The following is a 27465-nucleotide window of genomic DNA, read 5'->3' on the forward strand; positions in this document are numbered from 1 at the left end:
CCATGGTGCAGCAGCAGACCAGAGTTTGGGCAGGGGCTGATGCTTCCAGAAGCCTGCGGCAGCCCGGTGCACCCTATAGTCCCCTGGTCTGCTCTCACCTCCCTGTTACCTGCCTCAGGGCCTTTGCCCAGGCTGCTGTCCAGCCCTGGGCCCCCTATTCACATCTCTTGAGTCTGAGTCACTTGCACAATTCTCCACATCTCGCTCTGCCTTCAGGGCAACTGGCATCCGCGGGTGGAGGAGGGGAGGAAGGGACACGGGGAGGACCGGCCGGCAGAGGGCGCTCAGGGCTCGCTGGACACCGGCACCACGGGGGAGGGGACCGGGGGTCAGCGGGACCCTGGTGGGGAGCGGGACACAATCCTGGGGGCCCCCACCCTCCTCCACACCTGCCCGCAGCCCCGTGTGCACGAGGCCATCCCCCTCTGCGACTGTGCCAGAGTCCGGCCGCCGGACCCGGCACCCCCGTGGGCAGTCCCCTGCCTCCGCTCTTGGCCGGCGGGGTGGGGGCGGCGGGCGCGGAGCACGTGGCTCGGGGTCCGGGGAGCCCCCCCACCCCACCCCCGGCACTGGCGGTCCCCGCGGTGTCCGGGCCGCGGGGCCGGCGGCGGGAGCGGCGCGCGCGGGCGGGCGCGGGCAGGGGGCGCGCGGGGGCGCGGCCGGGCGGGGGTCGGCGGGCGAGATGTGCGAGCGGGCGGCGCGCCTGTGCAGGGCCGGCGCGCACAGGCTGCTCCGGGAGCCGCCGCCGCAGGGCCGCGCGCTGGGCGGGCTGCTGCGCTGGGTGGGCGCCAGGATGGGCGAGCCCCGCGCACCGCTCGTCCCCGACATTCCCATCGCAGACCCCGACCCCGGGCCCGTCGCGCCGCGCGGGGGCACGGCCGTCATCCTGGACGTGAGTATGCGCCGGACCCTCCGCCCAGCGCGGCTGGGTGCCAGTCCGTACCCGGGATATGAGGACCCTCTCCTCCCTCCGCTCCTGCACGTTCCCGCATCTCCGCATTCCCTCATCCCTTAGCTGGGACCCTCCTCGGCGCGAAGACCCCAAGCGCAAGCCCCAACTCTCATTGCCGCTGAGGCGCCTGGCCCCCAATCCAGACCCACGATCCTCTCCTCTCCTCCCTCCACTTTCACTCATTCCCACATCTCCACATCCCATAGTTGGGACCCCTTCTTCCCTCAGGGACCCCGTCCCCAACCCTCAACTCCACCCGGACTGTACGATCCTCATCTTCATCCTTTTCATCCACTTCCTTCCATCCCCACATCTCATAGCAGGAACCCTCCTCCGAGTGGAGACCTCCAGCCCCCAACCCCGCACCCAGATCAGGACCCTCTTCCTCAGTCCCCTCCCTCTGTGTTCCCGTTTCCACTCATCCCATAGCTAGGACCCTACTACTCTTTCATCGCGCCTGGGGTGCCTGTTCCCACTGGAACTCCACGACCCTCTACATCCCCTCCCTTCATATTCCTGCACACACCCCCACCCCCGCATCCCATATCCCGGACCCCTAGAGCTTCCATAAGTCTGGCTACTATTCCCCTCTTGTGGTCCTAACCAAACCCTCTCGCTTGAGTCCCTACGACCGGGACAAGAGCCCCTGGGCACCACTAGCCCCCTCCTCTCTCTCCGGGATTCTTCCCTGTAGTGATACCGCTCCCCAAGAGACCTCACACAGCCCCTGAACCACCCCTTACCTCTTCTCTGCTAAGGAAGCTGAGCCGCCCCACCCCACCCACCTTGTGCCGTGCCACTTTGAGAGTGAAGCCCCCTCCCCACCTGCTCTCTTTCCATAAAATAAGAACCATGGCCTGGACCTAGGGCTCCTCACCCCTCCCCCAGCTCTTCCCGCCACCCTCCCCTTCCTGTTCTTTCCTTTTGACTCTTGGACCCCAGACTCACTCCTCACCCCACCCAGCTCCGCTTGCACCACACGGCTCCTCCCCCCCTGCAGTGTAGGGAAGTCACATGGGCAGGAGAGGGCTGGTGGCCAGTGGAGGGGCTTCTGGGACTGGTCCTAGGGGGTGCCTTTACATGTTAAAAGGTTCTAGGAGAGTCAGGGTGTTTTGAGCGTGTATTGCACGCTTGTCTGTGTGTGTATGTGTGTGTGTGTATGCACGCGCGCTTGCTTGCGTGTGTGAGTGTGCCACACACCACTACAAGTGTCAGGGGACTAGAAACCCGATCCCACATTGCCTCCCTTGCTAGTTCTCAGAGCCTATGGATGTGTCAGGCCAGGAGGGTTTCAGAGATGGGTGTTCTAATGAACGAACACACAAGAGGTGCACACATGCTACACATGCACACACACAGCAGGACCCAGGCAGAGTCCAGAGTGGATGGAGGTGGCAGCTTGGCCCTCTTTCAGGGAAGCCTTGTCCAGCCCTTTCCTCTGCACTTGCTGCTGTGTGCAGGCTGAGCCTCTATTTCCTCATCTGTGAAGTGGGGTAAGAAGTAGGGGGAGGATGTCACTCATGCTGGTTCTAGGAGCCACGTTTCTTGGTGTCACTTGGGGCTACATCAACCTAGTCATTTCCACACCCAAGCCTTTTGGGGTCTGGGAGTACCCAGAGAACACACAGTTCCCTTGTCCTGTTGCTTGTGGGGTGCAGGTGAGCAGAGCCATCTGTCCTTTGACTCAAGGAGATTCAAGGGGGTGGCACTTCCTGCCTGGCCTAGCAGATCCTGGTCAGACCTCCCTGAGTCTGGGAAAACCCAGAGGGGTGGGGGGTGGAGGGACCTGGGCACACTGTGAGCTAAAGTCTCCTTCTGGATAAAGGGAGCCAATTCTTCCTGGACCCTGGGACCATCTCAGACCTTACGGTGCTGGGATATGAACCCACACAGGGAGCTGGTTAAAAGGCAAGCATGGTTCAGTGGGTCCAGTGTTGAACATCAAATCCCTTCTGTGAACTGGGAGGTCCTAGCAGACACCTTGCTCTGTTGGGAGCTGCTGGTCCACCTGCCTGGGTTATGGCCTAGGATGAGAGGCTTTTGGAAGTGCTGTGATTATCAGCAACAGTCTCTTGACCCTGGGCACCCAGACTTGTCATTAAATGACCTCGAGGGGTTCAGATGTCAGCCAAACAGGGAGTGACTTTGTCTCAAAGTGCAGGTCCCAAGTTTGGGCTGTTCCCCATCCCATCCCTGCTAGTTGCAACCAGAACATTCCTGCCTGCCTCTCCCCCATCTCATAATGACACCATACTTCCTGTGGGCTGATCTTGTCACCAGGCTTTAAGATCACCTCCTTCGGAAGGGACCCAGGCAAGCCAGAGCAAGGGGAGGTGGGTCCTAGGAAGAGAATGGTGGGAAGGCACAGCGCTCTCATGGGCTTCTGAGCGTGGCTGGATGCAGCTGTGTGCTCAGCAATGGAGGAGTCTAGAGGAATGAGTGTACATACACCTGCAGAGATACATGTGGGTGTGCGTGAGTGTGCAGCACGAATGTGTGTGTCTGTCAGCAGCCGTGGGCAGGCTGGCAGTGCGGAGGGAGGAAGAGGGAGTGGTAGCTTCTGAAGTAGTGAGGGGAGGGGCCTCTGCCTGCTGCAGTCTCTCTACCCTGGGTCCCAGCCATGGGGTCTCCTGGGGAAGTTTGGGCCTCCAAGCTGCTCCTGGGAGAGAGATCTCAGCTGGGTCAAGAGGCTGCTGAGGGCCCCTGCCCAGACCCTGCTCAGGACTGACACCGAGTCTCCTCTCTGCAGATTTTCCGCCGAGCGGATAAAAATGGTGAGTTTCCTTCCCTGTGTTCCATGCCCTCATTCCCTGTCCTGTTTCTTGGGAAACAGTTAGGGGTGGGGACATGGATACAGATGAACCTGAAGGGGAAGAGCACAGGAAGTCCAGAGGCCAACTCCTGTTACTGTTCTGTGCCTCGGTTTCCCCTTTGGTAAGCTGGAGCAGTAATAGCTGTCATGTGTGCTCCCCTGAGCTTTGGGAAGAGGTAAAGAGATGCAGGTGACCTAAAGGCACTTCAAAAGAGAACCAGAGAGCGGTGTGTTCATCCATGAAGGAAGTACTCATGAGGCCCTTGCCTGTCACCTGCCCCAGAGGCCCTGGTTCCCTTCCCAAGTGGGCTTGAATTCAAGGTGGCTCTGGCTTTGTCCAGCTCCTGTGTCATTTCTGGGAGCCATTGTTGACTGCCCCATGTGATTGGTGGGGTGGGATAGAACTCTTTGGTATATGAAAAGGCAGGGGAACAGGCCTGGACTAGAACCATTGCAGAGGAGTGTTACCCTCTTTGGGCCTGCTCTAGGGATGATAAGCATAGTTCCAGGCCTCTGGGTGAAGGACCACCTGCAGATTCCACATGGAAAAGGGGAGATAGGGGGATCAAATGGTACTGAAGATGTGGTAGCTTTGTGCAGAGCCTTCACCAGCCAGGCAAAGAGTCCTGCCCCCCCCCAATACAGGGGTGTCAGCCTGCAGTAGGCCCCGGACTGCACCCTCCTGACCCCCTACCACTCCCACAGGTTGAGATTTTGGACTTGTCTTCTCTGGTGGGTTCACTGTGCCCAAAGCACAGCGAGTCCTCTGCCAGTGTGTGCAAGATGCCTTCCCTCATGAGAATAAGGCTGTATGTCTCTGGGAGGCTCTCATGATAAGGACTAGCTCTGACTGTGATAGATTGGGAAGCCAATCCCCAAGGGAGGGCTAGAATAAGAGGCCTGACTGGCAGCCCAGGGTATCACCCTACAAGACTGCATTGACAGCTGGCAGAGGGGTGAGGACCAGCCAGCATATCCCTTCAAGGATGAGGCTCACAGGCTCTTGCTATTTGAAAGGTCACTGCAGCAGGCTGAGCTCCTACTCATTAGTAGTGCCACCTGCAAACAGCCCCACTTGGGTTGCTGGCAGAGGTGACAAAGCTCCAGGACAACTTGTCTTCTCTAATTGGACCAGAAGCCAAGTGGAGGATATTTTCCTCTTAATAGCTCATACGTGCTCATTAGGCTTGCGATTACCACCCAAGGTAAATGTCAGAAAGCTTCTAATCAGAGGATCTACACACCCTGTCCTCCAGCTCCCTGTTCTCTCTGGGTACAGAGGATGTTGAGGTATCATCTATGATAAGGGAAGCTGGGCCTGGTGTTAGCACACCCCATGCTGTGCCTAGGGCAGACATGACTAATCAACTACAGCACATATTCATTGAGTCTAGTCTTTTCTATGCAGTTCAGCTACTCAATGAAAGTTGGAGCCACTGACTGCTCTTCACCAAAAGGGTGGGGGACTGTGTTGGCACCTACCATGTGGCACAAAGTCCTGCCCTAGACTATATTGAAGGTCTGAGCTCAGACTACTAATGCCTTGTAGAATGAACCAACCAATAGAGGGAATGTTCCTTTCCCAGAGCTAGGACCTGGGGCCGGGGTTGGGAGTGATCACTGTAGGAAGGTTGGTGGTGTCAGGTTAGGACATTACTTAAACAGTGTCAGAGTCAGATGATTGAGGGGGATACAGAAGGGAAGATTGCCTGGTAGAGAGCATGCAAGGTGTTTGGTCCCTAGAAACTAGCTTCTGTTGTCTCTGTTGGCTTGGGATTACCAGTCAGTAAGCCTCAGTCTGACAACTGGGAGTTTGTCCTGGCAGTGGTTCTGGGAACAGGCTGTGGGCCACCATGTGCTCTTCTCTCGGAGACAACTGCTGCTTCCTTGCCTGTCCACTGCAGATGACGGGAAGCTGTCCCTGGAGGAGTTTCAACTCTTCTTCGCAGATGGTGTCCTCAATGAGAAGGAGCTGGAGGACCTCTTCCACACCATTGACTCAGACAATACCAAGTGAGTCCAGGCTACTGTGGGGCGCCCTGGGGATGTATAGGTTCCTCCCTTCTCCATAAAGACAAGGCTCTGTTTAAGGGCAAGAGGCCTGGAGCTCCCTGACTCACTAATCCAGAAGTCAGACCTGTCTCACTGCCAGGCTGAGGTGGAGGTGTGAGTCCTGTATATGTGACTGCCACAAAGTTTGTCCTTTCCAAGCCATGTTGGCCAAGAGAGAAGAGACCCTGGGCCTGATGTAGTACACACAGGACTGATGGGACATTGGCAGTGACTCTGTGTTCTGATCCCAATGTTAGTCCAGAATCTGCTTTCTAAGATCCTGTCCTCATGAACCCCCATCCCAAACCACCCTTAAGCCTATGAATCCCAACTCTAGCATGAACCTCACTTGTGACCTTGGAGCAAATTGAATCTTTTCTGCAACCCAGTCATGACATGGATCTGCAGCTCAGCCTTGCAGGGCACCTACAGAAGTATGCCCTGCCCACATGCATGGGCCCTTCATCTTCTGTTGCTCTTGAATTCTACCTGGGTGGATGAGAGCCACCTGGTCACCTTCCTGAGGTGATGAGGACTAAAGTGGGGGTGCTAGAGCAGGATAACCTGGGGGTCTAGACTAGTGTGATCTGGGCACACACCAAGCTAGTTTGCAGGCATCAGAGTAAAGTGTTAGCCTGGAGTCAAAACTGACAAGATGTCATTTTCTGGGGATGCCACTGTGCAGGAGCGACTTCAATCCTCATAGCAGAGCAGGGGACACTGTCTTCAGGCCACATGAGGTCTCACAGCTTCTCTGCAGCCTCCTGGGCACCCACTGAGTTATACATTCTCACTGGGAGCCTCAGGTGTCAGGCTAGCTAGGTAGAGGAAGAGAAGGCTCAGCTTTAAGAGGTTGATCTGGTGGAGGGGGTGGGAGGGGCAAGCAGAGTGGACCTACTTTAAGGGAGGTAAAAATTCTGGATTCCTTCCTCCAATATGGCCCAAAGTAGGAACTGCAAACATTGGCCCCTTGAGCTGCCGAGCATGCTGTCTGATGCAGACAGCTCACACATCAGAAGCAGCATTCCAGGATATCAGAGAATTTCCAAGGCAATCTCCAGCCTTGGAATCTACAGAAAACTTTTACCCAGATGTATGCTATTGAACGTGGATTGACCAAAAACAGTCCTGAGTCAGGGTACAGGCTAGGCCCAGAAAGGAGAAGGCATTAGAACCCACACAGCCCCCACCTGGTCCCTCTGCTACAGCATCAGGCACCGATGCCTTTACACACCTCCCCGAACCCTGAGCAAGGACCAGATCCTTCTCTGCTTTGCTGTAAGGAGTGAAACCCAGGGCTAGAATGGAGGCTGACCCAGGGCCCCAAGAGTTCCAGGAGGAGCAGTGGTATTACTTTGACAACCTGTGATAATCACAGCCCACCCTGAGCCTATTCCCCTCCTGGCTCCCAGGCTCAGCCCCTCATTGGTCCCTTCTACTCAGGATTTGTCCCACAGACTGTGAGGGAAATATTGAGCAGCCAGGTGGGGTGGCATAGGTCTGTAACCACAACAGTCAGGAGGCTGAGGCAGGAGGATCATGAGAGTTCAAGGCCAGCCCCGGGTTATATAATGTAACCTTATCTCAAAATAAGAGAAGAAAACAGACCCTGGTAGGCAGGCAGGTGGCACCCGCTTCCAGCCTCTGCTATGAAGTGGAGTTCACAATGCCGGTGGGGAGGGTGCAGAGGGGACCACAGCAAGTGTTTCAAGGACTACACAGAGGGTCAGAAACAGGCCTGCTGACTCTCTCTCCCTCACCCTCATTCCCTCCCTCCTTCCCTCTCTCCCTCTCCAGCCATGTGGACACCAAGGAACTGTGTGGTAAGTACCTGGATCTACAGCCACCCTGGTGTGGGCAAGATTACCCAGAGGTGGGCAAAGCAGTGTGGACCTGGGTGGGGCTGGTGGGAGGGCCCCAGGGAGAGGCTGGAATCCTCTGTGACCCCTGACCTTTGCAACCTCCTTCCCCAGATTACTTTGTGGACCACATGGGAGACTATGAGGATGTCCTGGCCTCCCTGGAGACCTTGAACCACTCAGTCCTGAAAGCCATGGGTTACACCAAGAAGGTCAGTGGATGCGGTCAGTGTCCTCACTCCGGAACCTAGGGCCCGAGTGAGTGCCGGTTGATTCTAGGTTTTTCTGAGCATTGTTGTTCAAGGGTGTCTGGATTTGTGGTGACAAACGTTGGTGAGGGCTCCTTGAGGAGCCAAGATGAGCCATGTAGAGAGAGAAGCACCTTGGTGCCTAGCCCTGTCCAGCAGGATGTGCGTCAGAGTGTGAAGGCCTTTCCCAGGGTCAAGCCCGGTCCTGGTGTGGACACCTGGTGAGGTCGGGAATCCCAGAATGATTGGCTCTTTCAGGTGTAGCCCCGGTCCTAGGGACCTGGAAGTGGGGATTTAGGTTTTATCTATCTGAACTTGACCCAGGAGTGCACTGGTGTCTCCTGAGGGGCTGGTACATGTGCAGTAGAGGAGACCTAGCTGATCTGGTCAGTGACCAGGCTGAAGGACTGGAGTCTCCCTTTCGCTGTTGGTGAAGTGGGAGCGTCCATCTTCCAGACCGTGACTGAACTCAGGGAAGTAGGTCCTCTCAGCTGCTGAACAGAGGGCTGGCTACACAGGTAATGCCAGCTCCCTCAGTTCCTCACGTGCAGCCCGTGCCCCGCCTGCAGGGGACTGCCATGCACCCAAACGTGGCTGAGTCTGCCCCCCACCACTCTCACTCCACCCTACCCCCACTCCACCCCTACCCCTACCTCAACTGCTTATCCACACATCCCCACTGTCATCCTGCCTTTGCACTGTCAGGAGCCTTGCTGTTTGCAAGTATTATCAGAACCTGTGACAACCACTCTCGGGGTGAAGGGGGGCTCATCATTGCAGTTTTACTTAACAGCCTGAGTGTCCCGTGGTGTCTGGAGCATTAGCGGGGTGTCCCAGGTAAGCGCATCAGCCTCTTCTGCTGTCACTGGCTGAAAGAGGGAGGGAGGGGACAATGGATTGTGCAGCAGCCCCTCCTGTCTAGGAGCAGATCCCTGTCTCTGTAAGGCTGTAATGAGGCCTTGGTCCCACAGAGTGCTCTACCTGCTCTTTGATCATGGCATGCAGTAGTAGAACCTCACTATCCCAGGAGGCTCAGCCCAGCCTTAGCCATGGTGCCACAAGGCCCTCGCACATGTGGCCTCAGGTGCTCATGGTGGCTTCAGGTGATGCCGGAGCATCCTTGCAGGGCCTGACAATAGTAACTGACTTTCTTCTTCTTCTTTTCTTCTTTTCTTCTTTTCTTCTTTCCTCCTCCTTCTCCTCCTCCTCCTCCTCCTCCTCCTCCTCCTCCTCCTCTTCTTCTTCTTCTTCTTCTTCTTCTTCTTCATCCCCTAGCTGGCCTGTTTGTAGAAAGGCAGCCTGCTGATGATCTGAATGCTTTCCCTGTGTGCTGGCTAGCTTTTATTTCAGCTTGGCATAAGCTAGAGTCATCCGGGAGGAGGGGATCTCAATTAAGAAACCACCCCCAACAGATTAGCTTGCGTGGTGTGTTTCCGGATTGATGATCGATGTCCGGAAGCCTGGCTCACTTTGCGTGGTGCCACCCCTGGCTGGTGGTCTTGGGTGCTATAAGAAAGCAAGCTGAACAAGCCATGGGGAGCAAGCCAGTAAGCAGCACTCCTCTATGGTCTCTGCATCAGTTCTTACCTTGGGTTTCTGCCCTGACTTCTATCAGTGAACTGTGATGTGTAAGCTGAAATAAACCCTTTCCTCCCCAATTTGCTTTTGGTTATGGTGTTTCATCACAGCAGAGACACCCTGTGATCCCTGACTGTAGCTGACTGCTTTGATTCTGTGGTGCAGTAGCCTCTGTCATGGTTAGCTGGGTTAGTCTCCTGCATGGTGACTAATAAATAGGGGCTCCTCCAGTGACTCTGTTGCATATGGCATATTCCCCAGTTCCTAACACATCACAATGACGCCAGGCCCCAGCTTTTCAAGTACATCTCTCCAGCATTTCTCCGCTAATTGCAATATTAATGCCAACTCTTATTTTAGAACTCTCTTTAGTTCAGCCTGTGCAAAAATACATTTCGCCTTCCCCTTTGTTCAGTCTTGTCTTGGGTGATGGCAAGGAATCTGCTCAAATGCCGGTGGATTTTTTTTTTTTTTTTTTTTTTTTTTTTTTAATGATCTGATGGTTTTTGCTTCGGCTATTGATGGGTGGAGTCTATTTTTAGATTCTCTCATATTGAATAGCCGGTGCTCCATGATCAACTCTCATCAGAATGTCATTCTTTAATCATCTTTCCCTCAGTTCTGTCCCCGACTCACTGCATTTGGAGTAGAGGTGGGATGGTGGCCTGGGGAGCAAATCATGTGACTCAGGCATCTCCCGTATGCTTCACCATCCCTGAGCTGTACAGCGGCGGCTTTTTTCTATTAAAAAACAAAATGTATCCAGAGCTCTTGGGTCAAGGAACTGAAGGGGTAGGGACTCTTGTCATAGGTCTTATCTTATTGTTTTATGTGTGAGGTGATTTACCTACACATACATCTGTGCACCATGTGTGTGCCTGGAGCAGGCCAGAGCCAGAAGAGGACATTGGATCCCCTGGAACTGGAGTCACAGATGGTTGTGAGCCACCATGTGGGTGCTGGGAACCAAACTCCGGTCCTTGGACAGAGCTCCTAACCACGGAGCCATTTTCCCAGCCCCTGGAATAGGTAGTTGATATCGAATCCTGACTTTAGTCATTCCTTTTTGGTGTGTTCGCTTTATTCTTTAACAAACCTGGACGTGTTCACTTTCATGATCAATTATGCACAGTGTGTTCTCATGATTGTTTTTAAAAGTCTAAACCATTGTTGGACCAAGACAGACACTTCATGCAGAAAAGAACAATAAAAAGTCCTCAGGTGGTTGTGAGGTCAAGGCTGTCACTGTCTCAGAGCACTTCGGATACAGCACTCAGATACCCCTCCCTCCCTCCCTCCCTCCCTCCGTCCTTCTTTTCTTTCATTTTGTTTGTTGACACAGGATCTCACTGTGTAGACCAGGCTGGCCCCTAACTTGCCACCTTCCTGCCCCAGCCTCCTCAGTACTGGAGTCAGAAACACGGACCATTTCCAGCTTCTTCCTAAATTTTAAAAATGTTATATTTGACAGTGTTGTCTGTTTTAACCAGCTGTTTCTCATAGGCAGCCCAGGACACTTATTTAATATGCGTGTTATGTTTTCTAATTTATTTGTGCTTCTTATTATTATAATTCTTGTCCTCTGTTGCCTTGGGTTCGTCGTCACCTTGGTCTTCTTTTTTTCCCCTGTATGTGCAAATGAAATGCTTTGGTTAATATGAAATTCTGAAATCACAAAACCTGACCTTTGGTATTTTTGAAGCCACCACAGACGGTACCACGCAGTGTCTTTGTCCCCAACATTTTCTGAACTGTCTCTTGCATTCACTGTGTTTGTTGTGTGTGATAAAGATGGGTGACCAGTAAGTTTCCTCCCCCATCGTGTCCTGTGTGGACTCATCTTTTGGTTGCATGACACTTTATCTCTATGATGGTCTCACAGGTGCCTGGGAGGGACAGCTGGAGAGTGTGGAATATCGGACCTGAAAATAGATGTCCTCCTGTCTTTGCTGGGAAATGCATGCAGCTGGAACACACTCTTTAAAAACACAAAGCCAGTCTGTTCTGCACATTTTAAGTGACACCTCAGTGGTATTACAACTAGTTTTGGAGAAGTCAAAGAACGTGTGTGTGTGTGTGTGTGTGTGTGTGTGTGTGTGTGTGTGTGTGTGTGTCTATCTTTCCACAACCATAGGTCCTAGGGATTGAACTCAGGTTGTCAGAATTGGCCACAAGCGCCTTTGCCCGCTGAGCTGCCTTGCTGGCCCTTTTCCCTGTTTATGATTTTCTAATTCATCTTTCTTGTGGGACATGAGAGCTAACTTCTCATACTAAGTAGTATCTTGTCATTTAATTCTTGTTTTACTATTGTTTTTCTTGTATATATTTTCATCCATTCCATTTGATGCATTTAGACTTTTATTGTATTTTTTATTGTATCAAATACTAGTATTCAGTTCAGAAAACAAACTGTGACGTGCCAGATTCAGATCACCCCAACCTCGATGATGGGGAAGAGTTTTGGTGCATGATTCTTGCAACTTTTTAATGTGTACTTCTTTAATTTCTTTAAAATTTTTATTTTAAGTGCCCTCAGAGGTGAGAAGGAGGTGTCAGATAACCTGAAACCAGAATTGCAGAGGGTTGTGAGCCACCATGTGGGTTCTGGGATCAAACCTGGGTCCTCTGGAAGAGCAGCCAGTGATCTTAACCCCTGAACCATCTCCCTAGCTGCAATATTTTTAATATGATATCAGGAAAATTTTTATTTGTTGCCTTTTAACTAGTATTTTAACACTTTCCCTGTGAACTCACAGAGCTCCATCTGCCTCTGCTCCCAAGTACTGGAATTAGAGGTGTGTCTTAGGGTTTCTATTGCTGTGGTGAAGCTTCATGACCAAAGCAAGTTGGGAGGAAAAGGTGTGTCTGACTTATACTTCCACACTGTAGTCCATTTTTTGTTTTTGTTTTGTTTTTCCCAAGACAGGGTCTCACTGTCTAGTCCTGGCTGTCCTGAAACTCTCTCTGTAGACCAGGCTGGCCTTGAACTCACAGAGATCCGCCTGCCTCTGCCTCCCAAGTGCTGGGATTAAAGGTGTGTGCCACTGCCTCCTGGTAGTCTGTCACTGAAGGAAGTTAGGGCAGGAACCTGGAGACAGAAGCTGATGCCGAGGCCATGGAGGAGCGCTGCTTACTGGCTTGTTCAGCCTGCTTTCTTATGGAACCCAGGACCATCTACCCAGGGGTGACACCACCCACAATGAACTGGACCCTCCTCCATCAATCACTAATTAAGAAAATGTCCTACAGGTTTGCCTGCAGGCGGAGCATATGGAGGTGTTTTCTCAATCGAGGCTCGTCCTCTCTAATGACTCTAACCTGTGTCAAGTTGGCATAAAACTAGCCCGCACAAGGTGTGTCCTACCTGGCTGAGAGTGTCTCTTAAATATTCTTACTTGAATTTACTAATTTTTCATTTATGATTGGGCATATTAGTTGATTTCTAAGATTTTACTGTTGTAAATATATTCATATTATATGTAATATACATATCATACTATGACTCTCACCCAGTGCATACAGATCTGTTCACTCTTTATTCTTAAGAAGTGATGATCAGAACTAGATGCTTACTGGTCTAAAGAATATGAACAAGAGGCTGGAGAGATGGCTCGGAGGTTACCAATGCTTGTTGCTCTTCCAGAAGACCCGAGTTCAGTCCCTGCTCACAACCTCTTCTAACTCCAGCTTCCTCTTCTGGCCTCCACAGGCACCTGAGCATCCATAAAAATCAAAAGAAATCTTAAAAAGAATATGAACAAGTTGTATGTAGTGATATAAATCTGTCACTCTAGCTACTGTCCAGACTGAGGCAGGAGGATTGTTATGAGTTCCAAGCCAGCCAGAGACCCTGTCTCAAAAAAGCATATGAAGAGTCAAAGCCTCTTGATACTCCACCGACTTGCTTTTTATGACAGCTGTGTCCCTGCCACCAAGCTCAGCAAGGCTCATAGCAGCCTCGGCACCAGCCCCGAGGATGAAATAACAGCCTGGTGCACACTGCGTCCTCAGCCTCCTTATCTCTTGTCATGTTTTCTCATTTAAGCTCTAGCGTCCTGGCGGTGAGGCAGCTGGCCCTGTCTGCCTGATCAAGTGTGATTGCAGAACCTCTCTGCACCGGCTTCTGTCTGCAAAGCTTTTGCTACTCTGATGGGGTGCGGGCCGGCTGCATCTTGTTTAATCAGCTCTGGAACGGTGTCTGCACCCGGGAGACCGTGGCTGCCTTTTTTCATTATGAATGTTTCATCCAGGCTGGCGGCTCTTGCGGTCCTTTGTTCTTCCTCTGTTTCATTCTTCCTTCACCTCTTTTACACTCTTCCTTTTGATGGTCTGCTCTGCTTCATTGATTATGACTTAGAAGATAAAAAATCTTCATTTTCATCTTATTAGTGGCTTCTGGAGCCAGGCATAGTGGCGAACGCTTTTTATCCCAGCACCCAGGACAAAGAGGCAGATGGATCTATGTGAGTTCAAGCCCAACCTGGTCTATAAAGGAGTTCCAAGAAAGCCAGGACTACACAATGAGACCCTGTCTCAACACACACACACACACACACACACACACACACACACACACACACAAGATCTCTGTAAACATCCTCAATCCTATTTTTTTTCTTAGGTCATTAAAAGCATCTCCTTTTCACTTTGGGGATGAGGGAATTCTGAGATGGATGTAGCTTCAATAGTTTGACTTAATCTGACCATTGAGATGATTCAGCTTGTCAAGGAACTTACTACCAAACCTAATGACCTGACTTCAATCCTGAGGACCCACATGGTGGAGGGCAAGAACAGACTTCCACAGGTTCTCCTCTGACCTCCATATATGCATCATGGCACAAACACACATGCACACACACACACACACACACACACACACACACAAATACATAAATAAATAAGTGAACAATTAGTGGCTAACATTTTTCTTTCTTTACCACTGCTCACACAGCTCCCCTCTTCGGGGTTCTCTCTCTGTGGCTTGAGCCTGGATGTTAGGGGAGATTCTCAATCGATTGCTGTCCAGAGTCACACGGCAAATCGAATGCTCTGCAGGACTCTGGGCAGCTCATGTGCAAATGGCTTGTCACAGGTGCATGTACAACAGCCCCTCTGGCCCTTTACTGAGGAGCTGCTCTTGGCTAAGGAGAAAAGGGTAATGTCTCCAATGTCCCCTCCCCAGCAGAAGGGGGCCTGTTGTTGGAATTCACACTTACTTCATTCACTGAGTGCCCTGTCGGTCCCTGGTGTGATTGTGAACCCCAAGTTCTGTCTTGCTCAGAGCCTTTCCAGCAGCCTTTTTCTGGGAGTTATTTATTTTTTAAAGTCATGTTTGGAGGTATTCAGTCTTCAGAGTCCATTTCTCTCTAGCCCATGGGTGGCATCGGGTTGTTAGAAGGACAGGCAGAAGCTGCCTGCACCTCAGGCTAGCATGTCTTCTCCACCAGGGTCTGCCTGCCCACAGTGGCTCCAAGCCAGGCCTCGGGACAGAATGTCCACCTTCGTGTACCCTCCCCTGCACCGCCCCCCACGCCTTCTTCCTCAGCCTCTCCGTCTTCCAGCCATGCTTCCCAATGTGTAATTATTGCTAATTAATTCCCAGTCCTAGTGATGGATAGTTTAATTTGCTTTCCTTGAGAGCCTTGTTTTCCTCTGCTTTGCCAGGGACTGGGCAGAGTTCCAGTGTACAGGGGGAGGGGTCACTCCAAAGGGTGAAGTCTCAGCGGCTGAGTCCCAGCACCTCTCCCCCACCCACCGTCCCCTGTTGACCCTAAGAAGCCAAGCTTCTCCCCTGTTCTCTGCAACCTTCTGCAGAGGCAGGAATCGAAATGAGGCACCTCAGGACTGAAGTTTTGCTGCAGAAGGAGAGGCTCTGCTGCACACCGTACAGCGTCCTCTTCTCTCCAGAGCATGCTGCTCCTCATCCTGTGCACCTATCCGCCTCTCCGCTGCCCCTGCTATGGTGCACTCACTTCTGAGCACAAGCCTCCTCAGAGGAGTTCTTTGGGGGCCATTTCACCCTCCTGCCTGCACCGACTCTCTTCAGTTAGTTGTCTGAACAGCAATATGAGGACTTGGGGGCATAAAGAATCCTTGTAGAAGAGAGAAGGAAGCAGAGTCCATGAGGCCCTCTCTCCTGGTGTTTTCTCTCTGTTGCAGCAGCAGAAGCGTCACTCAGTGATTGCCGGTGTTATTACCATCATCACCACCATTATCATCACCATCACCACCACCAGCATCACCATTATGAACACCATCACCAATATCACCATCAATCTCTTAGGACACACCTAACACCTAGTACCTGAGTCGTGAGACTTACGTGGGACAGAACATGTTTAGGAGAATGGCTGGTGTGGGACATGCACTATGTGGGACCCATAGTTCTCCTTGTCCACCATCACCATCATAATTGTCATCGCCAACACCTCCATTGCTGTCTTCACCATCAACATTGCGATCATCAGTTCACCAGCACTGTTGCCAATGTTAATTACCAGTCAACACTGCTGCCACCTTTACCACAGCAGCTACAGCTTACTGCCTGTCATGTGATGGGTACTGTGCCACGCATCTTATAAACTCATCTGGTCCCTGATGGGTAAGACGGGAGATGGTGCTACCACTGGCTGGGCTTGGAGAGGTAATCCAAACGAAGTCTGAGGTCCCGCCTTGGCCTCTGAATCTGGGGTCCCTGCTTTGTATGCTCTGCAGTCTCTAAGATGCAGGGCCCCACACCACAAAGCAGAGATGTTAGCCCAAGGTGTCCCCGGCCCCTGTGCCAGCCCACATCCAGGTTCTCTCCCAATGCCCTCAGGTATATGAAGGTGGGAGCAACGTGGACCAGTTTGTGACCCGATTCCTTCTGAAGGAGACAGCCAATCAGATACAGTCGCTGCTCAGCTCCGTGGAAAGTGCTGTGGAAGCCATTGAGGAACAGACCAGCCAGATCCGGTACATCAGTGGGATGTATGGGGGTACTCAGAGCAGCCTGACCCTTTGTATACCTCAAATCTTGGTGACCTTGGTCAAGTTGCTGCACTTCTCTTGTATTCCCTCCCAATATCTCCAACTGCAATCTGAGGACACACCTAAGACCTAGTACCTGAGTTGTGAGACTTACGTGGGACAGAACATGTTTAGGAGAATGGCTGGTGTGGGACATGCACTATGTGGGACCCATAGTTCTCCTTGTACCCACAACACTGGCCTGCTGCCTGGCCCACTTTGAAACACCAGAAACCAGTTTGGAAAGTGGTATCTGGCTGCAGGATGGGGACACAAATGCCACATGCCAGAAGTGGAGTATCCAGAGGGAAGTGTGTTCTTGCCAGAAACCCTATGGATCCCTGAGGGCTCCCTTCTTTGTTACCTGGAGAGCTACTGAAGGCAGGTTAGGGCCAAGCTGATGCTGAAGGAGATTCTGGAGAGGGATGAAGTTCAAGGTGTTGCTCATTTGGTCTCTGGGTACACAGGCAAACACCTGGGGGTTTCTCATGGGTACCGTGAATGCTGTGTGCCTGGTACCTAGACTGGGACACTTTAGTCTTTTCAGCTAAGAAGGGCCTGTTAAGCTTGAAGCCCACCCACATGCTGCCTATAGCTGGCTAAGCAAACACCTGTCTGTTCAGAGCAGTAAATGGGGCCCCCACACAGGTGGCAGCTGCCAGGGAGCCCATGCCCATGGGCTATCGGGTCTTGGCTTTATCTGTGTACAACTTCAGGGTACCTGGCAGAGGGGCACAGTGTGCCCAGGATGTTCTTTTGCTGGGGGGTGAGGTTTGAGTGGGTGTCCCGTGGTCGGTGAGGACCTCAATCAGATAGGACTGTGAGGGGTTCTTAAATGACACCGTTGCCAAATGTGTTTGCCATCATCAGCTCTTGAAAGGACAGTTCATGACTCTGCACATGTAGGCAGCCTGGCCATCCCGAGTCCCCAGTGTCAACAGCCGCCATTCTGGGGACAGACAGCTTTCCCTTTATTGATTTATTATTATCATCTTAATCAAACTGTGCCCTTTTTCTCCTGCTGTAGGCAGAGAGCAGCCTTGGGCAACTTTCCTGGCTGCCTTCCTACGCGCCATGGTTCCATCCACGGGGCCACCCGCCTGCCCCCACCTGGGAGGGGATAACTCCGGGATGTCAGTGGAAGGCGTGGGTGGTGTGTCTTGATGCAAAATCTGTTCCATGCCCACAGACACCTCAAACTGCCCCACATCTAAACACTTTTGGCTCCAAGCCCTGAGTTCCCTTGTGCCCCTGCCCTGGAGCAGCTCTCAGGGGTGCTGTGTTCCAGGAGAAGCTGCTATCCAGACCCTGAGGCTTGAGGGGCCTCCCACTCAGCTCTTCATGGTTGGAGGGACACACTGAATTTGTTACTGGTGTGTAGAGATGTGTGATTGACAGCTCAAAGCCTCCACTAACCTTGTCTCGGTAGGGAAGCTGTGCCTGCTTCCTCACCACAGGAGAAAGACTTGCTAAGCTTTCAGGGCTCACAGGAGACAAATTCAAAATGTACTAAAGGGTTCAGGGATGGGGGGTGGTGTCAGCTACACACCCTGTTGATTGATATGTCTGTAGTCAGTCTTGCAAGCCCATCTTTGTGCATAAGGCATTAGCTGTTCACCCTGCATTTTTGGAGACCCTGCTTGGGTGCCTGTCACTGTGCTGGGGGTGAAGGGTGCCAGGTGAGTTGTGTCCATGGGGGAAGGAGATATGGAGTCAAGAGGTGGAGTCTGGCTCAGACCAGGCTCAGAGTATTTTCTTGCTGTCTTGTTGGAGTTGAGGTGTCTCACTGGCAAAAATCCAGGTCTTCCACCCCAGAAATCACTCCACAGCACAGTGGCCTCTACTGAGGCAGGGAGGGAGGAAGATACATTGTGTTTCCCCAGCCTGGGCTCAGCCATACTGGCTGGAAACCATAAGCTATGAGGTCAGATAGGTTCCTGGCCCAGCCTTACGCCAGCCATGGAAATGAACCTATGGAGCATAAGGCCTAGGCCTCTGGAGTTCTGACACAGAGCTATGCCCCCACTGACCATATGCATGACCTTGGCCAAGTCACCTGCCTCATGGGTCTTGTTTCTTCCTCTGTGAAAATGAAGGCCACTCTGACCATCCCGCAGATGTGGGCCCGCAGGGCAGGTCTGTGCATATTTCAGGACACAGTCAGGGCTTCATAAGTGCATGGTGAAGGTAGTAGACATGGCCGTGGTCCCACAGTTGCCCTCATCAACACCTTGTTTCTCCTATGCACACTGCAGACAGGACCATTGCAGACCCAGCCACGGCATCACTGGCATCACCGAGAGCCACTACGGAGGCCCGAGTCCTCCCTACATCCCCAACCACAAGCTCATGGCCCCGGAGCCCGGGAAGAGCCTGCCTGTGGGTGAGAGAGCAGCGGTGGGCACTGCCCTCTAAGGGGACCCTAGGAATCTGCACTAGGTCCTAGCCTGGGGTTTGGGCTCTGCCCCCTCAGGGTGGTCCTGCCCACCACCAGCGTCTCTTTCTTTCTCAGCCACAGGGGAGCCAAAGGAGGAGGGGCTGGAGGGCCAGATTAGCCGGTTGGCAGAGCTGATTGGGAGACTGGAGAGCAAGGTAGGCCCTTCCCCACCCATTTCACCTTTCTCCCAGCCCTGTTGAAATTAGAGCTTGTGGGGAAGTGGAGGTCGGGACAAAGGCGCCCTGGTGGGTTGGAGGTTTAGAGAGCTGGACTGAGGTCAAGGTCCTGCCTATGGGAGGGCAGGCAGCCTTCCAGGTGCAGAGAGTAATCAGTAGAGATGTGTGATTGACGGCTCAAATGCCCTCAAAGCTGTGGACATTTCCAAGAAGAAAGCCAGCTCCAAGACTGGAGGCAAAAAGCAGGTGCGAGTGGGAGCCAATGATGGTTCAGGGCAGGTTCCAAACAGAATGCTGACAAGGCAATACAGTCCGGAAGTGTGGAGCAGTCCAGCCTTTACAGGGACCTTTCTAGAGACAGTGTGTAACTCAAGTACTCCTAAGGGGGCTTACAGATGGGTGGGCTCTGTTGGAGCTGGGTTTCTGCTGTTTGACTTCGAGTCAGTGGCTTACCCTCTCTGAGCCTGAAATTCCCGCTCGGATGACCACGGAGATGTTCAGGAGACCAGTGTTCTTCACCAAGGCGCAGGTGGCTCAGGTCAGAGTCTGCTGTCCCAGTTAGCATCTAACCTTAGCCATGTTAGCACTGCAACTCATCCTTTACCAAACTCCCCACACATGTGCGCGGGACTCCCACGCACATGCCTACACCGAGTGACAGGTGTCTCAGAGCCCTGGGATTGAGGTAACATTTCTTCTGTTTTTCTGTATTTCTTTTGCAGGGATCTCTGGCACTTAGCTGGGTTGGGGGCTTTGTTCTGAGGGACTCGTGGGCGTGAAGCAAGGGCCTTCTCCCTGGGAAGCAGTCTGACGGGAGGAAAGGCTGTTGGTGGCTCAGTTGCAGGGTGTCCCCCTCCCACACCCCTTTTAAGCCTGCTGCCCTGCCCGGGGTGAGAGCAGCGCAGTGGGGACCTTGTGCCCGGTTGTCATAACAACTCAGTGGGGGCCCCAGGAGGGAGGCTCTTTGAAGCTTATTTTTAGTACCCCGGTCGCCCTAACAACCAGGCTTGCTGGTAACCAGGAGCACCTAGGCATCCTGGAGATGGTGGGGCGGGGTCCCCCAAGGTCTCTGATTGGCCTAAGCCACTAGTATGGGCAGATTCAAGCCAGCTTCAGGCTGGGGGGAGCCCCCAGCTGGCCAAGCAATGCCTCCAACTATGCCTGAAGGGCAGGGAGGATGGAGGTGCTGGGTGGTAGGTCTGGGTACTGCTGGGCTCGCCATCTGACTGTGGAGAGGCCGAAAGGCTCCTGGTGGGGCCCTGGCACTTCAGGAGCTGCCCGTGTGCCTGTTAAGTAACAGAAACAAGCTTGGACCTGGGGACACATCTTGCCCACTGGGCACTTTCTTGAGATGTGTGGGCAAGAGGCCAGTGGAGGCTGGAGGTGTGATTCAGAGGCAGGCCCTCGGTTCAAACGGTGGAGAACCACTGGCCCACCTGCCGCTGTTTTCTTCAACATTGAATGTGCCTCTCACGTGGTTATGTGTGCGTGCTGGTTGGCACCTCCTGACTTCAGGCAGGGCAGACAGGCATGGAGGCTGGGATTGTGGGGTACCCACTTCGAAGGAAGAATGGATTTCTGTAGGATGAGGATGAGACATGGGTTTAAACCCAGGCTCTAATGCTTAACCTATTGTGGGAAGCTTTAGAGCCCGGGGTTCTGTGCTGTATGAGACATAGTGATGATCAAACACATATGTGCATTTGGCACCAGGCACTGGTGACCCACAGAGCTGCCGTGGCTTCTGCATTCCTGAATCACACAGCAGGCCACAGCTGGCCCTGGGAGGCTGGGAAATGAGATGTGTACAGAAAGCTTTCGGTTCAGGGCTTTGCGGGAGCATCGTGCAGGCTACCCCACGCAGACCATGGTTCATGGGAAATCCAGGGTCACTGCTAGGGGTGAGGTAAGCAAGTTATGGGTCTTAGGGCCATTATGAAATCTTGGTAAAAATGGTATCCCGATTTTGGGCTGGCCCCCTGAGTGCCTGTTACTGTCTGTGATTTCTTTGTCCCAGCCACATGCCCCAAGTTTCTTGGGAGCCCATCTTGGTCTCTGAGCCTCCCAGTGCTTCAGAGGCCTGGGCCACAAGGAGCTCTGCCGTCTCACCGACTCTCTAGCTTCAGGGTCCCCCTTGACGCTGCTCTGTGGGAGCTAAGCAGCCTTGTCCACGAGCCCTGGCCCTGGGAGCCACGCTTCCAGCCTGGGAGATCTCAAACCCCATGGCACATTGGGACAGAGGCTGTAACTCTGGAGGTCCCAGGTACCCCGTGCCCTGGGTGGGGCTTTGGGAGCCTCCCTGGAGGTGGCCTGCGTCACAGACGCCACTACTTTTTGTTCTAGACCCTCTGGTTTGACCTGCAGCAACGTCTCTCAGATGAAGAAGGCACGGACATGGTGAGGCCCTCTCCGCCCCTGTTTCTCCAGCCCTCTGAGGAATGTCATATAGCTCCATGTCTCTGGCCACCCTTCTCTGGCCTCCCCTCCCCAAGGGGCATGGTGAGCAGAGGCTCTGGGACTCTGATGAAAAAGCAGCTGGCCTGGAGCAGAGCAAGCATCTGGCCTGCTGTCAGAAAAGCAGCCTGCTGGTCACCAGTTGTGTCTCTGGATGGGGCTCCCTGCAGCATCCCTCCTGCCCTGTTTGTTGGGACCCCTCAGGAGTTTACCCATTTGACCTTGTCCTCCTTTAGCTGATCTGCACACCTAAGAATGACAAGCATGGTGGTTTTATTTTGACCCGAATGTCTTGACCCCTCAGAAACAAGACACAGGGTGCTGGGATTTGGACTGTGTCTCCATGGCTGGGGAAGGGCCTGTCACACATGTTCACTCCTGCTTTGGCCCACAGCACCTGCAGTTGGTCCGGCAAGAAATGGCCGTGTGCCCTGAGCAGCTGAGCAAATTCTTGGACTCCTTGCGACAGTATCTCCGGAGCACGGCTGGAGAAAGGAACTGTTTCCAGTAAGTGACAAAGCTTCCTGCAGAGCTTGTGGGGGTGGTGACCAGGGCTTCTGGCTGGCAGTGGGATGGGGACCCGGCAGAGCCAGCCCTCCCCTAGGGGAGGCACATAACAGGGAAACTAAGAAAATGAGGCTCAGCCTCATCCCAGCTGTAGGAGGTGGTGGGTGAATTCACCCCCAAGCCCAGGCTTACTCATCTGTCAAGCAGATAGTGTGTTGGGAGGATAAATAGAATAATGTACCAGGCCGAGGCCGTTCTGGTTCATGCCCCACTCACCCAGAGTGACCACTGTTAGTCACGTAACACAGAGCCTAACTCAAGAACTGCTTGATTAAGGGGAGAAGCTGAGTCTCCAGGAGGAGGGGGGGTTCCAGAATGCAGGTCGCCGGCCCCCCACCCACTCCTGTTCTGCCAACCCTGGGTAGCTCAGCAAGGTGAAGCAGATGAGTGTGGCCACCAGTGAGGGTCTGCACATAGCCAGTATGGAGAGAGGGTGATGGTGGTTTGGCTGGACAGAGTGATGGGGGAATAGCCTAAGGAGGGGATGTCAGGAGCTGTGTGTCGGGGTGGCATCACCAGGAACCAGGCTGGTCCTGTCTTCTGTGTGAAGATAGGCTGAGGGCTTCAGGGAGAAACCACACACTCAGACAAGGGGGAGAGCCCTGCTTTGGCTGATGATGGAAGGGGAGATGGGAAGAGGGTAGGCAGGGGATGGCTGGGCCTTTGGCCTTCACAGTCTTGATAAAGGATCATGAGAGAGGCCAGAGCACATAATCACATTGACTGTGGAAGTCATGTCGGCTTCTTGGTGCCTGCGGGTGTGCCGTGATATCTGTCTGGAGGTCCCCAATGAGGACAGGGCTCAGTGAGGTGCTGTACAGGTGGTTTTTCTTTGCTGGGCTGGGGCTGAACCAAAGCTCTTGTGGGTGCTGGGCACATGCCATCTCACCAGCCATATCCCAGCCCTTGCTATGGTTCTTAAAGGAAGAGAGGGGAGGGGACCGTCACCCTGGGGCCCGGGCATCCCCCTTGTCCTCACCTGGCCCTTCCTGGTTCTGTTTCCCCTCCCACCCCAGTCCCTGAAGGACGGGGCCCTGTCACAGGATCTGTACATCTGTGCACAAGGTTTCATCCTATGTGTCCTTCATACCCAAGTCTGCCCTTGCTGTGCCTTCCTGCTGGAAGTTCCCTCCTGAGGAGCCAGCAGCCAGGCAAAGACAGTCACCTGGCTGACTGTCATCATCCTGTGGTAGCCACACTCCTATGGTCCCAATTGTCCATGACAACCTTTGCTGTGCCTAGAGAGAGACCAGAGCAGGCACCTGCCCTGGCTGGCACAGGGCCATGGGCTAAGGCTGGCAGGCACCCCCATCCACTCATCAAGAGCCCTGAGGCTGGCGCACAATGAACTAACGATGAGGCACCTTCGCCTTCTTTTACTTCTCTCATGAATGACTTAGAATTTGCATAGCCTTCACCCTAATGAGGGTCACCTCTTTGAGGGACTCAGGTACACTTCCGCCACATGTGGGGTCCAGGAGGAGCTGGTGGGGATAGAGACAGCACTGAATGGGCCCTTGATGCCACCAGAGCCCACAAGTTCATATCCCTGCCCCAGTCACCAGGATCTGGCCCATCTGAAATGGAGTGACGTCCCAGGTCATTCATTGAAGGGATTTGCCCGGGCTGCAGCTCATTCATTCTGAGATAGCCCTTCCTGAGTTTCAGTGGCTTCTTGTCAGCCCAGGTCTGGGCTTCCTGCAGTTGTCTTAAGGCCCAAAAGAGACAGAGTGAGCAGGGCACGGGCTGTGTGCTTTGGTTTGAAAAGGAGGTGGTTTGTGTGTAAATGTACCTGTGTGTGTGTGTGTGTGTGTGTGTGTGTGTTGTCTGTAGGTCAGAGGTCAGTCTTAGTTATTGTTCCTGAGTTGAGTGAGTGCCTAGCTTCTGTGAGTGCATGTGTGCATGTGTGTGTGTGTATACACTAGGGGTTGGGAATGGGGGTGTTTGTGGAAGTCTGTCTTAGGGTTTTATTGCTGTGATGAACACCATGACCAAAAGCAACTTGGGGAAGAAAGGGTTTATTTCATTTGCATCTTATATCACACACAGTTCATCATAAAAGGAAGTCAGGCCGGGCGGTGGTGGCACACGCCTTTAATCCCAGCACTTGGGAGGCAGAGGCAGGCGGATCTCTGTGAGTTCAAGGCCAGCCTGGTCTACAAAGCAAGTTCCAGGAAAGGCACAAAGCTACACAGAGAAACCCTGTCTTGAAAAACCAAAAAAGAAAAAGAAAAAAAAAAAAAAGGAAGTCAGGACAGGATATCAATCAGGGCAGGAACCTGGAGGTAGGGGCTGATGCAGAGGCTGTGGAGGGGTGCTGCTTACTGGCTTGCTCTCTAGGGCTTTCCCAACCTGCTTTCTCATAGAAGCCACTGCCCTGGGATGACACCACCCAGTAGGCTCGGGCCTCTCACATCAATTACTAAGTAAAAAAACACCCTACAGACTTGTCTATAGTCAGGCCTTATGGAGGCATTTTCTCAACTGGGGTTCTCTCCTTTCAGATGATTCTAGCTTGTGTCAAGCTGGCATACAAACTAGCCAGCACAAAGTGAGAGGTCAGCATGCAGATGGATCTCTCTTCCACTGTGCCGGGCCTGGGAATCAAACTCAGCTCATCAGGCTGTGTTCCAAGCACCTTTACCTGCTGAGCCATCTTACGGGTCTTAACATTGTTTTCCTTTGACAGGATCTTGAGTTTTTTCACATGGATTTGGGGGGGTTGAACTTAGGTTTTCACAGTCATGTGCCGACTGAGCCATCTCCCCAAACCCCAAAAACAGATGTTTTAAATCATCTAAAGCCCTACTCTCATTGTGGGCCAGGGTGCTGTGCCGGGTAGCCTTGTGGCTGTCCCTGGAGGCTTGCAGTGCCTGTAAGTGGGTTAAGCTCTGCTCTCTCCCGGGATATCCCTGATGTCTCCAGCTCCCATTGTCCCGTGGAGGACCAATGGGGAAGATGGAGGTTGAGACTGTGGTGTGCACCTGTGGGCACAGACAGCCACTGCCAGCCACAGATGTGCATGTCACTTCCCTGCAGCGTCGCCGCAGTGAGGATGGCAGACGGCCTCACCTTTGTCATCTATGAGTTCTGGGAGACAGAGGAAGAGTGGAAGAGGTTGGTACAGCCTTGTCCCTACCCCATGCCAGCGGGTGGGGCCGTGATAAGATGGAGCTGGCAGGCTCTGTGTTCCTGCTCCTTCGCCCTGAGGAACTTTAGAGGGGAGGGTGGGGAAGGGGATGAAGAGCCTGGCTTCTGCTTGCAGGGGCGTCTCCATCTGGGCAAGCTTCCTTTCCTGGCTAGCTTGTGCCTTTCACCCAGAGGCAGCAGGGTTCTTAGTGAGACAGACCCCTGACCCAGGCTCTCCATATGGCACCATGCATGTAAATCTCTGCCCTAAGGACTCAGTTTCCCAAAGTGCCCCCCCCCCCCACCCCGCACCACCGCCACTCAGCACCTGCCTGCATCATCAGGTGCTGGGTCTGGGTCTCTGCTGTCAGAGCTGCCCAGTGACTTGCGGCTGGCCATAGGGTACTGCGCTGGTTCAGAGCACAGCCCAGGCACTTCCCTGACCTCCCCAGATGGAGACACAGTACTGCAGAGGTTTCTAGTTCCTGTACAACACCAACATGGGAAAGACGAGGGGGTCACTTTTGCCCCGGTCTCTCCCCGCAGTGAATACTCAGGGCTGTGAGATTGAGGACCTGGGTGCACAGAGGCTGGCTCGCAGACACAGGCTCCAGCCCCCGGGGGCTGCGCCATCATCTGAACAGGATTCAGCCCTTTGTCCGTCGCTGCAGCTAATCAGGAGGGGAAAGGTCGGGGCTAGAGGTCTGATCTTGTTCCCATGGGTAGTCTAGAGCCAAAGGCCTTCCTGGATGGATGCTCACAAGGTCACAGCCCCTCCCCCAGATAGAGCCGGACTAGATGTGGGCCCATACCTCCAGTTCCCCACACCCCTCCTCCAAGACATACCCCTGGACTAATCCATGCTCCTGGCTTGCAGGCACCTGCAGAGTCCTGTGTGCAAGGCCTTCCGACATGTCAAGGTGGACACTCTGAGCCAGCCTGAGGCACTCTCCCAGATCTCCGTGCCAGGTAGAGGTCCAGGGACAAAATGGTCACTGGGGTGGAGCGCCCCAGGTCTCTAAGCAGCACCAGCCACCTTGAAGGGTCCCAGACCTACAGGGACTTTTTGCTCACTCGCCACCAGGAATCCTGGTCCAGGTGTATGGACAGAGACAGGGTGAGGCCAAGGCACCAGGGGGTACGTGTGGAGGCTCACACAAGAAGTTTAGGAAGTATGTCTGCCCAGAGAAAACTTAAGACTTCCCACCCCCACCCAGGGCCTGAGTGAGCAGCATAGGTTCGCAAAGCCTGGCCTGGAACTCTGCCCAAGGTCTCCCATACCCACGCTACCCACTCCTGCCCACAGCCACCCCAGCCTCCATGGAAGGGGCCTTGATCCCTGGAAGCCCAACCACTGACCACTACTTCTCTCTCTCCTGCTTCTAGCTGCCTGGTGCACTTCGGGCCGAGACTGACTCCTCCTGAGGCCATGTTAAGGAGCCTAGTGTCCCCCCTCTTGTAAAGGACAACACCCCTTTTCTAGAGACTTTGGTACACAGCTGTCTTTTCAATATACTAATAGAAGGACGTGTACTTCCCCCTGCTATGACACAGAGGAGGCCCCTCCCCTAGCATCCCACACCTGACTTGACCTGGCAGTGTACTGCTGGGGTGCTGGTGAGGCCAAGGTTAGCAGGGATGGCTTCCCAGGCCAGCCTTCAACCAACAGCTTCCCGCCCCAGCCTGCCTCTGGCTTCCCTGGCTCCTAACGGCTGAGGCCAAGCAGGACCCACCTCGGATGGATAGGCCTCTTTCTCTACTCCCCTCCTCCTTGAAGGCCCTCTACCTGGTAGGAGCTGTGACCCTGTAGTACCCAAAGTAGGCTTGGGTAGAGCCCAGGTCCCCAGCACCATGCTAGGCCCACAGCCACCAAATAAAGTCTGATTAGGAACAGTGTGTGTCGTGTCTCTGTCCCTGTCCCAGCTGCCATCAGCTGGAGGAGGGAGACAGTTGGGGATGCCATTGTGGGCAGTACAGAGCCAGGGTGGCTCCTAGCCAGCTCTCCCTGGGCCTCCGTGTTCCTAATTGTCATTCTAGCGAAGCCTCGGGGTAGGTATCTTAACAAGTGAGTTTGGTGGCTCCTCAAGGGTAGCAGCTCACAGGAAGTGCAGAGGGGCCTGGCTGCATCATTCATAGTTTGATGGCACAGGGTACTAACAGAAGTCTACTAAGGAGGGCCAGGCACAAAGC

The 27465-nt window shown here is 53.5% G+C and overlaps 1 protein-coding gene across 1 annotated transcript; it reads left to right on the plus strand.

The window, feature by feature from the left end:
- Positions 1-304: 304 nt before the first annotated feature.
- On the plus strand, positions 305-27171 carry Necab2 (N-terminal EF-hand calcium binding protein 2). The gene is made up of 13 exons (XM_036188627.1): positions 305-892; positions 3702-3726; positions 5669-5777; positions 7614-7639; positions 7790-7887; positions 16322-16458; positions 18768-18895; positions 19025-19104; positions 21469-21522; positions 21974-22086; positions 25186-25263; positions 26153-26244; positions 26662-27171. The coding sequence occupies exons 1-13, from the start codon at positions 683-685 to the stop codon at positions 26688-26690; spliced, it is 1179 nt and encodes a 392-aa protein (XP_036044520.1). The 5' UTR covers positions 305-682; the 3' UTR covers positions 26691-27171.
- The last annotated feature ends 294 nt before the right edge of the window (positions 27172-27465 follow it).

Source organism: Onychomys torridus, chromosome 5, assembly GCF_903995425.1.
Source record: "Onychomys torridus chromosome 5, mOncTor1.1, whole genome shotgun sequence".
Lineage (NCBI taxonomy): Eukaryota > Metazoa > Chordata > Mammalia > Rodentia > Cricetidae > Onychomys > Onychomys torridus.

Coding starts and splice junctions, on each gene's coding strand:
- Necab2 (XM_036188627.1), top strand. CDS start 683: ATGTGCGAGCGGGCGGCGCGCCTGTGCAGGGCCGGCGCGCACAGGCTG. Junction 5,778..7,613: donor ATTGACTCAGACAATACCAA/GTGAGTCCAGGC, acceptor CTCCCTCTCCAG/CCATGTGGACACCAAGGAAC. Junction 19,105..21,468: donor TTGGGAGACTGGAGAGCAAG/GTAGGCCCTTCC, acceptor TTTTTGTTCTAG/ACCCTCTGGTTTGACCTGCA.